The following is a 19,226-nucleotide window of genomic DNA, read 5'->3' on the forward strand; positions in this document are numbered from 1 at the left end:
GATAACGGCGTGGTGTTGTTGCAGGAAGTCATAACGGAGAATACTTTAGCTGTAGTACATCTCAATATACATCGATACAACATTACGTGTTGATAGAAATCAACGTGTAATGAAATAAGACCCCACGGTTTGATGATTGATAGGTGTGTGGGCTGTCTTTCATTTTGACACAAAGAAAAATGTTATAATAAAACATATGTTAAATGGATATATCCGTCTTCTTTCATTTATCTTTCCATTCCCACAACAATATACATAAAGAAATGGCATATTTTGGACATAGTTCAAATGGTGATTAATCATGACTAATACATTTTTAAGCTGTGATTAGTCTGATTAAAAATGTTAATCGTTTGACAGCCCTAGTTTTGATCTGTTCTTGATTACTATGATCAGCTGTTTACGAATGCATCTTCACATTGTTTGCACATGCTAGATGCTGCGTATCACAACTAAATGTTCACTGACTCATTCAATGTTACTTCTCCATTAACAAAGGCATTATGGGTAAACTTTAATTTGCACTTTGATGGCACCGGAATCTGGATGCAGTTATATTCTTAGAGCACAAGGTTTCATATTTCTTAAAAGTCCACAGACTAAGGTTAAAAATAGCTTCAAAAACATCTGAAACCAAGGTAAGTGGTCTCTATGGCACTTGGTATTTTAATATTTTGGCACATTTATGTTTTTCTGTCTTGTCTTGTTGAGGTTATCACTGTTAAGATCCCAGTTTATCTGCCTATCAGTGGGATGTTTGTTTTTACTTCCTGTCTTTGTGCATTTCCCGTCTTTTTTGATTTTCTGTCCCGCTCTTTTTACTTCCACCTCTTTACCATCGTTTTTTTTCTTGTATGTTACATATCAGTAACGTATGTTCTGTTTTACCTTGTACAGCATTCTGGCAGCCTACAATAAAGGCATTTTCTGTTTAAAAGTTCTTGTCTCTTTGATTTTGGTCCACTCTGCTCCGCCCTATCTTGGCAATTGATTCAATCCTTAACTTTTTTTGCTGCTGTCTATGCTAGGTCAAGATAGTGTTAGAAATTAAAATCAATGTTGATATGGTAATTTGAATTAAATACACTATTTAATTTAAATCAGTTTTATTCTGAAAAACCGGAAGTTCACACTATTAACTTAACACTTTTATTCTGAAAATTCTTCCTTTCCGGTTAGCATTAGCATGTGGCGAAATGCTACGTTTTCAAACCGTGAATCGAAGGTGAAATGACATGTGATGTTGTACACTGAGCACACTGGGATTAGCACTCATTTATTGACGCTGAATAACGTTTATTAGGGAATTTTTAAATAACCACAGATGCCAGAATGATGTAATTTAGCAACAGAAAAAGGCAGGAATTGCATTGGACCCGCCCCCGTCGACGCCGGCCAATAGGAGAAGACCTTAGATGACAACAGGAAGGGCAAGCCAAGAATTGATCTCTTCTACCCCCTGACCTGAAGCGTCTCCACTCGCAAATTTCATTTGTACACCACCACATCTTTTGTGTAATTAAATGCTGTTAACTTTTATAAGCTTCACTTGACTCTTTTCAGTCTCTCCTGCCTTCAGGGTTCTAGAATACACTAACAATAGTTGATTTCAACATGTCTTGGTTTAATTTGGGTCAAGATCCTTTAGATAAGGAGGACAACATTAGTGTATGTACTCACGTCTCATGTCCCTGAAGTAGATAGTCTGTCTGTTGGGGTTGAGCAGCTGGATAACGGAGTCGTCGTTGTTCTTCACTCGACAGCTGATGATGGCCATCTCGCCCTCCACCACCGACACATTGTCCGTCACCAGGTTCTGACTCACCACTGAACAGAATAAGACAAGAGGATGGAGATCAACACAGGTGTGTGAGAGAATAAAGGAAAGCAAAGGCACTTTACGAAGGTACAACATAAAAGAGAAGATCGATTTCTAATGATTTCACGTTTGAGAAAGAAACCAGGATAGAGGAATGGATACTGAAATGGTACGCACACAAGGAATCAATGAGGAACACAGGTGAGGAACGAGTGGAAAAAGCAAGTAAAAGTCCTAGGAAAAGTGTATTGCAATGTATTCCCGAGTAATATAAATATATGAACAGTGTTCACTTCATATTTAGTTTTGTAGGGAGAAAAGATTATTAGATTTCAACTTAAAATACAAGGAATGTTTGGTTTGCATTGGGCAAAGCTGCACAATATGACCAGGAATCTGATCTGAAAGGTTTGTTTTTTTACATCATCTTGACTTTAATGTGAAAGCCTACAAACTGATTGCCTAGTTTGTCCTGAAAAGAAAGATGTATTTTGCCTGAATATGCCTTTCACGGTTGAGGTTATACAAGCATTATTACGCAAGAAGCCCAAGCGAACCAAACACATAAAAAAAGAGATAAATAATGACTTCTACAGTTTCTTTTATTTCATTGTTTCGGTGCAATATAAAATGTAATGAATGGAAGCAGCTGGCGGATCAGCTCTATTAAAAGCGTGTCCATCAGAGTAAACAGAAATAAACAAGAGGAATTGGTCACGGCCGTCCTCGGTCCTCAGCTGCCGCTCAGATTGCTCCACTTCCTTGTTTCACAAACAATATCTCGCTGGCTGAAGAATGAAAAATGGATTCTCTCTAGCTGTATTCTACTCTGATTTGAAAAACTACAGTAATAACATCTCAGACTTTGCTTTGGGGTCGCAGACATTGTTGTGGTTGGCGGTAAACCTTGAGTGGTTTATTAGAAATGATCGCTTCACAGGGGAGAGGGTACTTATATCGGCCCCCAGCATCATATTTTCTTCGGGAGATACACACTAGCTGTAGGCTACGTGGACACAGACCTATTTTTTTTGTTTGTTGGCATGTCATCTTTTTGGATGCATCTTGCAGTATTGTTTTGGACACTTGGTGGAGATGATTGGATGCACAGGGATGGAAAAATCAGGGGCACAGGTGACAGTTATTACGAGACCTACAGACAAAACAACACTGACTTGCAGGACTTTTATAACCTGGTAATGTAAAACCACTTAATGGCCCTCAAACTATACGGGATATAACGACCGGAGAACCCAGACCTAGCTGTGTTTCAACGGCACCCAGGAAAAAGCACACTGGAGAATGTAAAACTTGCCATTTCAAATACTGTATAAGCAGAGGTGTGTACAAATTACTGTACAAACTATTCTGACCGGCAGCTTGTCCACATCTCACCAAGAAACAAACTAAGCAGCAACAATATATCTCACTGATAGCCAATCAGAAAGGAGAAAGCACAGACCTCCACCAAGGCCGAATTGTGCCATAATCCTACTAACAACGGCATGTTTGACATCAAGTCTTGAGCTGTTGCTAAATCCCCATCAGACAAAAGAGTGTTAGGTATGTCAGCCAGCTGTTCATAGATGTTATCAAACTACCGAAGGCAAGAGAAGACAACTTATCCAACATCTATCTGCTCCAGAGGACACAACGTAATACATTATGCAGGATGAAAGGACAAAGGTGTGCCTGGCTCCCCACATATGTTGAGTTGGGGAATTTCGAGGGGGACACTGGGTTATCTAACCGCAGCATTGAAAAGCTAGTTCTGGTATTCGAAGGTACATTTCGTCTCTAATAGCCGATGCAGCTTTTGATTAGTTTTTAATTGGAAAAGGAATACATTGCACCAGTGTCAAACCTAATAATATATCCCAGTTATCATTAAATATGGAGGTCGGAAAGGTTCCAGTCAACTACTTTTTTCACTTAATTTGAGATAAAAGTTAAGAGACGTGAAGTGTAAACTGCTCATGTTTAGAGTACATTAGATAACAACAAGATGCTTTGGCTGAGGCTGAGAGAAATGCACAAATGACGTCTTTTTAATTCCCTGTTATACTTCCCTCCTACATACGTAGTTACGAAAATAGCATCACAAATCAATTCTTCTCAAAGAGGTTAAAGGACCGGCACGGGGTGGTAAGAGGAGGGGGGGTTGGAGAAACAAAACAAAAAGAAACGCAGGAAACATCGACTTTTAATTTGCATTCCTCAGTTGTCAAGCACCTAAATATCCCTGCCATTTAGGAGACAGGGAGGATGAGGGGGGGGGGGAGGAAGAGCATCGTGAGATCTGACAGATAAGGAGAGACAGCTTAACACACCAGATTCAAATGAGCATCCCTGGGTGGCGAAATAAATGAACGTGGTATTTAATATTCAAGCCTCGTCGAGAGGTGGGCGGCTGGGTGGGCATCTGGTTATGATAATACGCTAACATACTACAAAATGCATTTCAAGGCAGCGGCTGAAGGTTACAAGCTGGGTGCTAAGTTGTGTTTGGAGGAAGTACCAATGACTTCAAACGCCCTGTCAGAGGCTTAATTGTTCCTGTTGTGCGAAATAAACAACTCTGACACGCTGGAAGATGGTCCGGGGAGCGGGGGGGGCTTCACGCTAATTAATGGCCAACAAAAACAACCATGTGCCACGGACACCTAGGACACTGTCAAAGTGCTAAAGAAAAAGCACTTCTGACACCAGGGTGGGCGAACGCTGTTTGAAGCTTTTTTTTAAACATTTCAAACAGTATTTTTTGCAACAAAAGGTCTTAATGTGTCCGAGCGCCACGGTGGAGATCAAAGGGGTTTCAATGGGGGCTAAGCTTGTTCCTGGAAAGTGTGTTTTATTGGTTGACCTTTACTTATTCTGTCTATTGAATAAGACCAAATGAGGAACCAAACTAAGATTGTTTTGCATTTAAAGACCATAAAGTTGTTTTAAAGTCCATTTACTATATTTGTTATGTTACCATGGGAGATTGTTAAAAAGGCCCTTTAATGCTTATTGGGGTGTTCCCTCTCCTGTTGTGTGTTCTATATGTTTTAGTGCATGCAAGTGGTCTGCAAAGGCTATTGAATAAAGGCTATTATATAAAATATTTTTCTGCCATCCATCCATTGGTTTCAACACATTTGTTTTATAATTATGTATATTATTGAACGCTATGTGATCCAAATCAGTGATGTCTAAATGTTTTGTGATAAAAAAAAACTGCAGACTTAATTAAACATTGCATTTAATCTTTAGTTACAGTTTGGCTGTTGCTCAATTACTGTTAATTGTGATAAGGCTGACAATTATGAAGGAGCACATTAACATAACAATTACTTCGGATTGATTCTGCTGTTTAAGGTCATTATTAATACTTATGCAGCCATAACTGGGTCAGGCGATTCCTTTTATTAAAAGTTAAGTATATATAGCTTTTGGAGAAGCAACCATTTGTCAAAGGAAAGCTAATAAAGAAAGGCGTGTTATAAGAAGGAGGAAATCCATTCTTATTTAAAGGTTAACCATATATACGATTCCGACATCTAATGGCACAGAATGTCTTGAATATCAAGTGCTTCTTTATTTGTTATCCTATCTTCTGGCAACACCTGCATTAGGACTTTGTAAAATACAAGGTGAAGCTGTGTTTTCGATACAAACGTCTGTCTTTACTTCTTCAGAACCATAGAGGGCTTTCTGGAGGCTTCTTATAAACCTTTTTTATGACGAGACAGCTCATGAAATGTGTGTTTGGAGCATCAGGTTTACAGAGAGAGGGGCAGGAGGACAGCTCTAACAATACACTGCCTTCAAACAAAACCCCTCTCACTGAGACACGTTCACTTACAGCTGACAGTCCTGCAGGCAGCGTGACAACAGCACATAAATCACTGAAATAGACATTATGATAATAACACATCTGAGATGGTGGGAGTAATATATAATTGCTAGTCTGAGCTGCGCTTAATGCCTTTGCTCTAAATGTTTAAATCTACCACTTCATTTGCATGTTTCCATCACAAATGAGTCACTGTCACCGGAAAATATAAAGAGAACTGCAGACGGATTAGAAAGGTAGAATATCCAACGTACAGTATGTCATTTACAAACCAATAAAGAGTGCCATCAACAAATGTGGAGGTACATGTCCAATGCATCATCTCTTAGAAGTAGGGCTGTGCGATTATGGCAAAAATCATAATTCCGATTATTTTGGTCAATAATTGATATCACGATTATTAAATACGATTATTCATTGACTTTGAAAACATCCATTTATTGAACTTTAAAACAAATACAAATAATAATTTGAACAGTATCTTTTCAACTGTTGATTACCCTGAACGTAGAATTCAACTGAAAATAAATAAATAAATGATACATTTAAATAAATAATATCAACATAATAAATACCAATAAACAAGATCCACAAAATATTTTGGAGCGCACTTCCACAAGCTACTAAACATATATAAATATGATAAATAAGATCAAATGTGTTGCAGTGCACTGTCACAACCTAGCAAAGCAAAATAATTGTTTTTTTCGATTATGTTGTTTTTGTAATTGTGGCAGCCCGAAATCGTAATTGCGATTAAAATATGATTAATTGCACAGCCCTACTTACAAGCTTTAACGTTCACAACTTTCCAATATCCCGGCCAAGAAGGTGGGAGTGTTAGGATCATCTGCATCAATCTAGACCAGAAAACTGCTCTTGGCAGTTACCCAAAATGGTCAAGAAAACCCCAAAAATCTCAACGTTATCGGGATCCTTTTCCTAGAAGTCCAAAGTAATAAGTTCATTATCACGTAAGATAACATTACATTAGATTTCATTTGTCAGTCGCTTTTATCCAAAGCGACTGACATACTCAATACTGTGGACAATCCCCCCAGGAGCAATTTGTGGTGAAGTGTCTCAGGGACACAACGACATGCTGACTGCAGTGGGGTTTGAACCTCTGACCCCCTGATTTGAAGTCCAGCACACTACCCACTGAGCCACAGCCACCCCATGAACATGAAACCAATAGTGGAAAAATACACAAGTCAAAATAGGACGATACACTTCGGAAAACTATCAAAATGTAGTAAAGAATATATGATGCAGAGATGTCCCGATCCGATCACGTGATCGGGGATCGGAGCCAATCACATGATTTTCAAAAGATCGGAATCGGGAGAAAAGAAATCGGGATTTTTTTCTTTTTCTTTTTTTTTTTATAAATACTTTTTTAAAATTTTGTATTCAATGTTACAAAACAAAAATGCCCATGTTCAAGTCTTAAAGTCATCCTGAGGCCTTAGTTTTGGTTTCAAATTACACAACATCATGTATGTGTTGCTTCTTTGGGGCTTGTCTTCATAGACCTGCTTATTTCTCTCAAATCTGGCAACAGAGTGGGCGCAGTGTCTAATTGTAGCAGTAAGCTAACGAGTACTGAAAGCTTTATTTTGTTTTGATCCAATGCTGCACAACTGAACTGATCCAATGCTGCTGTGAAAGAAAGAAGCTATATCCATGTTGGATAGAATATCCAATTTAAATTAAAAAAAAACCTTAAGGGACAACTTGAATGCTTTTTTTCTTTTTTTTCCTCTTAATGCATTGCATAAAGATCGGATCGGGAAAAATCAATATCGGCAAATTGTCAAAATCAAATGATCGGAATCGGATCGGGAGCAAAAAAAGGTGATCGGGACATCCCTAATATGATGTGTAACAAATACAAAGGTAAAACCAGGGGAAACTAAAAAGTGAAGCACACAGCTGGGACCGGGGATTCTAAAATTAGCCATAGTATCGGAAGGAATTATGTATTATGCATATCACATTGTTAAAATTAGCATTTATTTGAGGTAACTTTCCAATAATACTGACAGATGGCCAACTTTATAATCCCCGAACGTCAACATGTGCTTACTCCATGACGAGCTTAAGTAATAGCGATTAGAAAAAAGTCAATAGGAGCTGATTCTTTTGACAATTAAACCACAACCCCAGTTTCTTTAAACAACTTCCTGTGTCCTTGTTGCCTCACTAGTCGGTCCCTGACAGCATACGTTAACAAATACAAATAAAAAAGGTCAAATTGTCACAGAGTATTTTTTTCCAGTTAGTAAGTGTTGTACACCTCTGGTACTTCCGACTGTTTGCAACGGCCAGTGGCACATTTGGCCCATGGCGGTGAAAAGGAGGCTAGATTTCAGCCCTCGGCCATACATGTCAAAAAGTCTAAACTAGATTAAAGTTGTCAGACGATGACGCTCCACACCGACGCGTACAAAGCTAGCCCGAGGCCCGATATCCCTAACGAAGCATCGGAAGAAACGACACCCCTTCCCACCATGTTCCCTTTTCCTGTCCTAACAGCATTTGATTCAATAAGAAATGTATGCATGGTAAGTTGGAACAAACAGATGGCCGCCATGACAGTGAGGAAGGCTTTCATCAGAAAATCAAACCTCCTGTCAGACTGTCATTCACTTGATTTGTATATTGTAGGAAATAACACATAATTCGAGGATAAAAGGGTTGCTGGAAATATTAAATATTAATCCAAACATCAGAATATCCACGTATCTCTCCCTGTGGTGTTATTAGCAGTAATAGCACTGTGTTACATGTTGTATTCGCTCTGTTGCATTTATTCATAACATGTCTCAATCAGACGCATGATGCAACGTATAGCAATCTTACACACTATGGGACATTTCTTGATTTCAATGCTTAACATTCATGTGCCATTCTCTCGCTGCTCTGCTTGCGACAACTAATCCAAACATATTCATTTTCATTTGACATTTCGAGGAACATGTGTTTCTGAGTGCATGCTTATTGAGCAGCGTACAATCATTTCTCCTTTTGTGTTAGTGTGGCCCCTGCTGATAAAATTACTAACCTTTGTTTGATAGGCCAGAACGCCTGTGTGTGTGTGTGTGTGTGTGTGTGTGTGTGTGTGTGTGTGTGTGTGTGTGTGTGTGTGTGTGTGTGTGTGTGTGTGTGTGTGTGTGTGTGTGTGTGTGTGTGTGTGTGTGTGTGTTTTGCCAGAGTCTGATTGCAGCACTGTCTGATTGTAGGCTTTATAGATGTGTGTGAGGACGTCTGATCGTGTGTCTCTGTGCTGACGGCTAGGAGTGGATTTCTGAGTAATCTTTCTGAACAAGTATATGAAGACAGCCTTATTATCGAGGCTGGATTATTGTAACTCCTTATTATCAGGGTGTACCAAGAAGTCAGTCAAGTGGCTTCAGCTGATTCAAAATGCTGCAGCTCGTGTACTAACCAGAGTTAGGAAAAGGGACCACATTACTCCTGTTCTGGCTGCCTTACACTGGCTCCCTATAGAACACAGGATAGAATTTAAAATTCTTCTTCTCGCCTACAAAGCCCTTAATGGGCAGGCGCCATCTTACCTTAAAGAACTCATTATACCCTCCTGTCCTACTAGGGCATTGCGTTCCAAGAATGCAGGGTTGTTGGTTGTTCCTAGAGTCTCTAAAAAGTACAATGGGAGCCAGAGCCTTTTCTTATCAAGCTCCACTTTTGTGGAATCAGCTTCCAGTTTGTGTTCGGGCGGCAGACACCCTATCCGTTTTTAAGAGTGCGCTTAAGACCTTTCTTTTTGATAAAGCTTATAGTTAGGGCTGATTAGATTCAGCCCCTAGTTTTGCTGATATAGGCTTAGTTTGTCGGGGGACATCTTACTTCTTCCTTCTCTCTGTCTATACCTGTGTACTCTCATGTTCCGATTAACCCAGCTTCCCCAAATGTCTTTCTTTTTGGTGTCTATATACGCCGGGATCCGGAGTCATGGATGATCCTGCGGTCCTGTGTCATGGATCGCGAGTCCTGGATCTTGAGTCGTGGCTGTGGTCCTGGATCATAAGTCCTGGATGGATATCCTCGTGGATTCATCTTCTTATTATACACACATGCATTTCCAAACATTTGGACTACCTATGTTGCAAATATATTATCTTTTCAATTTATACACGGCATCTATTGCACGTCTGTCCGTCCTGGGAGAGGGATCCCTCCTCTGTTGCTCTCCCTGAGGTTTCTCCCATGCTCCCCTTTAAACTGTGGGTTTCTCTGGAAGTGCTTCCTTGTACGATGTGAGGGTCTAAGGACAGAGGGTCTAAGGACAGAGGGTCTAAGGACAGAGGGTGTTGTATTGTCATACTGATATTCTGTACAATCTGTGAAGTCCACTGAGACAAATGTAACATTTGTGATATTGGGCTATATAAATAAACATTGATTGATTGATTGATTATTATATATCTGGGGATTCTTTACCATAATAATGGATGCAATGTAATGACGCAGTTCATTTCAGTTTGTTGGTGGAAGACACTTCAGATAACCCAAATGTAAGCACTAAACAAGTGATTATGTAAGGGACTGAGTCAAGGACTGCTATATGAAAGGAAGCAGCTAGAAACACCAGACGTGCTACACATACGCATCAGTATGAAACCGTTTTGGACCCCAACCTTGATATCCGTAGCACTTTGCGTTACTGAGTTATATTAAGATCAGCCATTTAGCTAGAATGCGCGAGGCGTAATAATAATAATCGGTCCGATATCAATAATGTGCTAGTTTACAGTGATAATAATAATGAGCCTTGGTGTTGGGATCAGGGGGTCACAGGTTCAAACCCCACTGCAGTCAGCATGTCGTTCACTTCACCCCAAATTGTGGGATTGCCTACAGTATTGAGTATGTAAGTTGCTTTGGATAAAAGCGTCTAACAAGTAACATGTAATGTAATAATGGAAGTCTTGTTATCAACCCTAAACCTCTAACCCCAACCCTTTTATAATGGGAGTCAATGACAGCTATATGTATGAAAAGGAAGCATCTAAAAACACCACATTTGCAACACATAAGCAGTTTGGGGAAACTATTTTGGACACCAACTTTCATACCTGTACCATTGTGCATTCCTTTGTTATTTGTGGATCAACCATTCATTCCTATAATGGTAGTCAATGGCAGCTACATCAAAGGAAGAAGAGTCGTGATACTTCGTAAGACAAGGTGGAGCGAGGAGACGATCAAAGACAACAAATGTCATTATTAGTGATGTCCCGATCATCTTTTTTTGCTCCCGATCCGATTCCGATCATTTGATTTTGACAATTTGCTGATACCGATTTTTCCCGATCCGATCTTTATGCAATGCATTAAGAGAAAAAAAGCATTCAAGTTGTCCCTTAAGGTTATTTTTTTATTTAAATTGGATATTCTATCCAACATGGATATAGCTTCTTTCTTTCACAGCAGCATTGGATCAGTTCAGTTGTGCAGCATTGGATCAAAACAAAATAAAGCTTATCAGTACTCGTTAGCTTACTGCTACAATTAGACACTGCGCCCACTCTGTTGCCAGATTTGAGAGAAATAGGCAACCAGGTCTATGAAAGCTAGCCCCAAAGAAGCAACACATACATAATGTTATGTATTTTGCAACCAAAACTAAGGCCTCAGGATGACTTTAAGACTTGAACATGGTCATTTTTGTTTTGTAACATTGAATACAAAATTAAAAAAAAAAAAAAAAATCCCGATCCCCGATTTTTTTCCTCCCGATTCCGATCTTTTGAAAATCACGTGATCGGCTCCGATCCCCGATCACGTGATCGGATCGGGAAATCTCTAGTCATTATACCACCACCAATCGTTCAGAAGTTATATTAGGATAATTACTTTTTTCTGGTAATCACGCCTATCGGCAACCCGATTGCTTTTTCAATGGGAGTCAATGACAGCTATATGAAAGGAAGCAGCTAAAAACACCAAACTTGCTACACACAAGTAGTTCGGGGATATTATTTTGGACACCAACTTTCATACTGGTAACACTATGCATTCCCAAGTTACATCAAAACCATTTGTTTCTATAATCGAAGTCCTTTTACAATGGGAGTCAATGACAGCTATATGAAAGGAAGCTTCTAAAAACACCAAACGTGTTACACATAAGCAGATGAGGGAGACTATTTTGGACACCAACTTTTGTACTTTTACCACTGTGCATTCCCAAGCTACATCGAACCCATTTGAGCTATAATGGAAGTGAATGACAGCTACTGTGTATCAGAGAAAGAAGCTTAAGGCACCACGTTTGGATTACATCACAATCGCATTCATCAAATATCATTCTGGAGTGATATGAGGTTATTCCTTTTTTTCTTGTTTTCAACCTTATACCTAACCCTGACCCAAGTTCTGTATTTAAAATGTTCTTTAATGCATGAGATGCCTATCATTTCAACCACAATCTCTCCACAGAACAACCCTTCACTGCAGCCTCTCGCCGTGTTAGCACAGCCGACTGACAGCTGGAGGCAGACGAGAAAAGGTCAAGATCCTTGTATGGCCTGACCACTTCAAACAGTACAATCCCTCATGGTGAGGATTTAAAGGAGGCGCTTTGGTTCATCTGTGTTTAGAGAAGGGAAGCTCAGAAAGAATTTATGAAAGATGATCCCATTGGTCCACAATTTGTCCTTCATTGCGTAGACATTCAGTGCTCTTTATTAATATATACTGCAGCAACAAAGCATGCTAGTACTGTACGACCTATTACTCAAAATCAGATAGAAATTACACACCCATTTATCTTAAGAGAAAAGGTCATGTTTTATGTGTTGCTAATACAAAAAGGGAAGATATTGCAGCCGACAGGGCCTGTATGTTTGCCCTGCACGTAACATTAACAACTGAAGGCATCAAAACAGCATTTGATCTATTTTCCATTAGTTTACTTTCTAAAGATTTATACCTTGGAACTACAGAGTTGCTCACACATTTGTTTTGTTCCATTATTGATGTTTTGTGTACCTTTTAATGCGTTTAGCCGTTTTACAGAGCAGTTTTAAAGAGCCCTGGTGGGTGGCACATTACAATGCATCATGACTGCTTAGCATTTTGTCATTAACTGAAAATCAACAGCTGCCGTTTTTTAAAATTCATAATCCTGAGTGGAGTAAATTAATCCTACCAACAATGGATCCATTACCGAGGTGATTGAATATGTTCACACTGGCATGGCCTCGAAGTTTTTTTAAGGGTTTGTTGTTGACTGGAACATTATGTTTTGAATAAATGCTCAGACCTAATGTTTCATAGTGTTACCAATACAGTATTATGTCATTTAACATATTTTTTTAATGAGATAAACAATGTTTTTTCAAAGATGCTATGAACACATTTCAGTTCATGAATACTGTTATTTATTATGTTCTAACCCTTTTCTCCCTATGGCTACTGTGACTCACACTCCAACACGAAGGAATTGAGGCTTCAAGGGAATACCAAATGCTGCTCTGACGCACCTTCAGAGAATAAGTTATACATCAGCCAATAGAAGTCTTACATCTACCAATGTTTGTTGCTGTAAAGTTGTAATGAAGAGCCTTTCCACCGTGACTTTGCATTATTCAGCCCGGTAATGCATAATAGACCAAAGCTAAAGCTGGTGATAGCAGAAAACCTTCTTTGAGATTCCTTCAAATGTAAGATAAAGCATCTGAGGGAATGTCTAATAAATTGCCTTGCTTTTAAAGTGTCACAGAAACACTCAGAGCACAGAGACTCAGACGGGTCACCGATACGGCTGCTATATGTATACATACAACTGTGAAAACACACTCTAGTATATCTAGTAGTCACTACAAATGTTTTTTAACTGGTTATGAAATAGTTTCCATCCAATACTGACAACTTGAGGAAGACTTCCATTCTAGCGCCGGGGGTCACGGAGCAAAGCTTTCTTTGATAATGGGCATGAAGACAGACATGAATTAGGCAAACAACAATGGTTGATTGGATGATGGCACTAAACAAAAGGTTGCGGGATAGACCAAATTATTGAAAATCATTGTATTCATAATTATAATTAATATAATGGAAATGCATCCAATATTTGTAGCGGTATTGACAGCCCAAAGTCCTACAAGTATTGTGGCTTTAGATTAGATTACTTTGCATTATGTAACATTACGTGGTGCAGTAATGAACTGTTTTTGTTTGCCGGGCCATGAATTAGCTTCTCCATTGTCCTGGTTCCCTCAAGAAAAAGCCAATGGGATTTTTTACACCATATTTGGCAAACATTTATAATATGTACATGTTGTGTTCAGCAGGACAATCTCCACATGTTAACAGTACTTTAAGATTTTGTAAGGAACAAGATAATGTTAAATGTCAGAATACTTCCCGTCACCACCGCTAAGCTAAAGGTGGCTAACGTTGGGCTATAAAGGAACTACAGCACGGTCACATGACTTCACGTCACCACCGCTAAGCTAAAGGAGGCTAATGTTGGGCTATAAAGGAACTACAGCACGGTCACATGACTTCACGTCACCACCGCTAAGCTAAAGGTGGCTAATGTTGGGCTATAAAGGAACTACAGCACGGTCACTTCACGTCACCACCGCTAAGCTAAAGGTGGCTAATGTTGGGCTATAAAGGAACTACAGCAAGGTCACATGACTTCACTTCACCACCGCTAAGCTAAAGGAGGCTAATGTTGGGCTATAAAAGAACTACGGCGTGGTCACATGACTTCAAGTCACCACCGCTAAGCTATAGGAGGCTAATGTTGGGCTATAAAGGAACTACGGCGTGGTCACATGACTTCAAGTCACCACCGCTAAGCTAAAGGAGGCTAATGTTGGGCTATAAAGGAACTACAGCACGGTCACATGACTTCACGTCACCACCGCTAAGCTAAAGGAGGCTAATGTTGGGCTCTAAAGGAACTACAGCACGGTCACATGACTTCACGTCACCACCGCTAAGCTAAAGGAGGCTAAATGCAGACTCGATTCTGGGTTTTAGGACTCATTCCTGCACCACTCTATAGAAGCATCAGCAATGATACTAAACCACTCTATTCCAATAACCCCCCCTCCACCACTCACACACTCTGCGCCTCTCCCACTGGTGCTGGTGGATTTGTGGCACATTATGTAAGACCGGGGTGTGAAGAGCTTTATGTGGTGTTACAGCTTTATGTGTTACATGCTTGCAGCGAGCATGTAAGTGGCTTTTGTGCTAGCGCCGCTGCTGTATGCTGCACAAAACGCCTTTATCTCTCGCTGAGCGTAATGAGTGCAAAGCAAATTTCAACAATGCCAGTAAACACAAAAGGATGAAGGTTTTACAGCTTTGTGAAGTGTATTCAGATTTGTAGTGTTTATAATAATATAACATGGAAATAAAAAAGCCAGCACTTGTACTTCTTTAACCTTTATTAGAATTAATTTGCACTATATCATATTGTTGATCGACGTAATGCTGTGTTTGTTCAGTTTAAGAGTAATTATTGATAAATATGCAACAGCTGTTGATTTGAGAAAATTGATTTGAGAGTGTTGTTGCAAACATGTTATTACATGGATGCTGAATGAAGAATTTAACACGTAATTATAGAATTCTATTAGGTAACGTCAAAATAAGAGCTGCAATACATTAGGGGTGTCAGATTCTGTATGGGAGGGGTTCATTTGAGTTGTTCTAACCCTAGTGTGTGCACTCTGTCATTGTAGGTCAGCATATGGTATTTGAAAGCAGCCAATAAAAGCAGTTAACATTAAAAAAAATCAGAACTATATTGAATCAACCACACAATTTAAAAATATTCTACTTCAATCTGTATTTTGAGCATCCCTGTTCTTAATCATTATTATGACTTTTTTGACGGTTTGTTCCTCACAACTTTAAATGAGAAAGTAACACCTGACTCATAAAATACACGGAGTAAATTACAGATGTGGGTGGTAATTCAAAGGCTTAGAAATAAATTAATACCTTGGAAAAAATCCTTTGCTCAGTGCATTTTTTAAGAAATTGCTACTTTTATTTAAAAAATATTGCTTTAAAATAATACATCTGTGCTCATCCATGGGGATCCAGGAATATTTACAAAAACCTCACAAAAATAAGACGAGTATATTTAAAGACAACCTATTCTTTTTGGGGGGGTTTTCCCTTTCCTGTAGAATATAATATAATTGTTTAATGTCATTATACATGTACATTGTACAATGAGATAAATAGATAGATAGATCTTTAATTTGTCATTGTACAGGTACAACGAACTCAAGGTGCCAACACGCAACAAGACATTATCTTTATAAATAAATGCTTCTCCCTTTCAAAAGGTGCCATCAAAACAAAAAACATCACAACATAAGACAACAAATACACACATCATACATACTTAGGAATAAGGAATAACGTGCAGTAATTATTTCCAGGGGTATAAAAATAAAACCTATAATGTAATAAATAATAAAAGTAGGTATGTATTTATAATAATAATAATGATATATATGTACAGAGTCACATTTATTTCACATGCAGGATGATTAACACTAGAACCACCAACGGGTACATTTTACCCGCAGCTGTTTTTTTTATTGTATGTAACTTTTTTTCCATAACATATTAAAGTCTCCTAGTCCGTAACTTTTCCTGAAAGTGTGTTATGTAGCACCCTCTGTTGTTAAAAATTGTCAATAGGAAGTCAGATTGAAAAAATCGCCCAATTAATTGCCATTTATTCCTATATCCGCCAGCGGGTAATATTTACCTCATAGAAAATGCAGCGTAAACATGACGTGTTGCTATAGCAACACCTTTTCTCTATGCGGTTCCTTATAGATAGAGAGAGAGAGAGAGAGATAGAGAGAGAGAGATATATATATAGTTATAGATAGTGTAACATCTTGGAGAACACAAGATCTTGGATGACTGAGCTCACGTTGAGGACGTAATGCATGTGTGCAGGTTACGTGCCAGTTGAATAAAGATGGACACTCGGAATGAGAGAAGTAGTCCGCGTCGTCTGTTTATGTAGACAATTATATCTTCATAGAACAGAACATTACAGATGGATCGATAGATGGTTATAGATAGATAGAGAGAGATTGAGAGATTTGTACCTAAACAAAACACAAGTCTAACACCAAGCCTATAAATCAGCACTTGTAGCGATATTTTAAACTTCATGCTATCTGCACAAACGATATCATATGAAAAGCTGAGAGTCCACAGATTCTATTTGTATAAATGTCATCCCTGTGCGATCAAAACTCACTGTTCTGTATGATAAATAAAAGAACATTGTACCTTGCAAATCAATAACGGGTACATTTTACCCGTTGGCGGTTTTAGGTATACAGCGACCTCTGGCGGTTCTAGTGTTAAGAGGTATGACTTTCAGGTTTTAAGTGCAATGATGGCTCTCGGGAAAAAACTGTCTTTGAGTCTGTTTGTTTTGGATGTGATACACCTGTAGCGCCTGCCGGAGGGCAGCAGGTTGAACAGATGAACGCCGGGGTGTGAACTGTCCTTAACAATGTTGTTGGCTCTACTGAGGCAGCGGGGGGTGTACAGTCCATCAGGGAGGGGAGAGGGCAGCCGATGATCCTCTGAGCTGCTTTTACAACTCTCTGGAGCCTCGTCCTGTCGGCCTCAGTGCAGCTGGCGTACCACACTGTGATGCAGTATGTTAAGTAGGCTCTCGATGGTAAAATGTGTCTGTAGTGTGTCTCATTGGTTTTAGTGCATGTAAAGGGTCTGCAAAGACTAACATCCCTGTTTTCCCCCCCCCCAAAACGCCTCCATTGGACTCCTTTGTTTACTTTCCAAACAAAGTGACATCACTATGTAACACTCGCACGCACTCCTATTGGCTAGCGCTCCAACACATTGTACGATAGGCTAAGGGGCGGGACATTTCTAAGCGGTCGACCAATCACAACATAGCCGGCCAGCTAACCAATCAGAGCAGACTGGGCTCTGGTTTCAGACAGAGGGTGATGCAATACACAGCCGCTTTTATTCATGATAAAACAATGTTATCAGCTAAGCACTGATTCTTTGTTTTCACTGTAAAGTGGGCGGGGCCTAATCTAGAGCTGCAATGCTACAAACCGGTCCTGTACACACATGGAATTATAAGGATTCACATAGAGTTCCAGCTACCAGACTTAATCAAGTGAATTATAGGAGGATAATGTCTGTCTCTATTGAAGTCTAGCAATGTCTATATTCATCAGTGCAGCTGTAAAGTTTCAGAATGTCTTTAACCGGAAAATAATCATATCGCTTTAACCCTGCAGGGGTTCATATCAGCGTGATGATGACTCGGCCTCATTGAGCTGGTTTCCCTGTCAGGATGCGTAACATCCTCCGCTCTTCTCCCACAATGCACTTCCATCACTTTACATTTGATTTCCTGTAACATCTAAAGCAGCGAGCAAGCAGCACGCTTTCCTCCACCTGTTCTGCACTCGGCTCAGAGGAGGCAGAGGGGAGGTGGTGGAGATTCAAATAAAGAATCTGAGAAGTAAACAGAGGAGAGGAGAGGATGCTGGTTGGTGTCGCTAATGACGAGGAAAAGGGAGGGTCATTTGGGAGCCATGGCTGGATGGAGAGAGAGGGTGTGAAGAGCGGAGAACACTTGAGTGGTGGGGAGATGCTGTGTGTGTGTGTGTGTGTGTGTGTGTGTGTGTGTGTGTGTGTGTGTGTGTGTGTGTGTGTGTGTGTGTGTGTGTGTGTGTGATCCTGCTATGCTCAAGTCACATGTGCATTGACGTGTTTATGTTGCACAATGGCGGCACATGCCTTCACGGTGTGAGTCAAACCAGGTTATCCATGACATAAGAGTGTGTGTGTGAGTGTGAGTGTGAGTGTGTGTGTGTGTGTGTGTGTGTGTGTGTGTGTGTGTGTGTATGTGTATGTGTATGTGTATGTGTATGTGAGTGTGAGTGTGAGTGTGTGTGTGTGTGTGTGTGTGTGTGTGTGTGTGTGTGTGTGTGTGTGTGTGTGTGTGTGTGTGTGTGTGTGTGTGTGTGAAGGGGGCGGCAGCCAAGTGATTAATGCGTCAGAGAGGCAGCTGTGGTCTGGGCTCACTCTTTTGGAAATATCTTTCAGGGGGAGAAAGGGGGAGGAGGTGATCTACGTGTCTTGCCAGGTAAACAAAAGTGAGATGAGAGTCTTTAGTGGGGTCGGAGGGGGTGGCGGAGGAGAGGAAATCAGAGAAGAGGGGGAGGGAGGGTGAGGCACTGCAGCATCCTTCTGTCCTCCAACATATCAAGAGTCTGCTTTAAGCAAAGCTGTGTCTCCATCCCCACTAACAATACAAAAACCGCAGGATCATCTCCACACATCAACCCCACCTTATTAACATTAGGCTATAAAGGAACTACAGCACGGTCACATGACTTCACGTCACCACCGCTAAGCTAAAGGTGGCTAATGTTGGGCTATAAAGGAACTACAGCACGGTCACATGACTTCACGTCACCACCACTAAGCTAAAGGAGGCTAATGTTGGGCTATAAAGGAACTACAGCACGGTCACATGACTTCACG

The 19,226-nt window shown here is 40.0% G+C and overlaps 1 protein-coding gene across 1 annotated transcript in view; it reads right to left on the reverse strand.

Annotated features, from left to right (window-relative positions):
- Nucleotides 1–19,226, reverse strand: part of LOC307019398 (cell adhesion molecule 1-like) — a 425,716-nt gene that overhangs the window by 68,448 nt on the left and 338,042 nt on the right. The window contains exon 3 of the mRNA XM_079650259.1: nucleotides 1,681–1,827. Coding sequence (XP_079506385.1) covers nucleotides 1,681–1,827 — 147 coding nt within the window. The remainder of the gene's footprint in view (nucleotides 1–1,680; nucleotides 1,828–19,226) is intronic.

The sequence above is a fragment of the Notothenia rossii genome (genome assembly GCF_949606895.1).
Source record: "Notothenia rossii genome assembly, chromosome: 9".
NCBI lineage: Eukaryota > Metazoa > Chordata > Actinopteri > Perciformes > Nototheniidae > Notothenia > Notothenia rossii.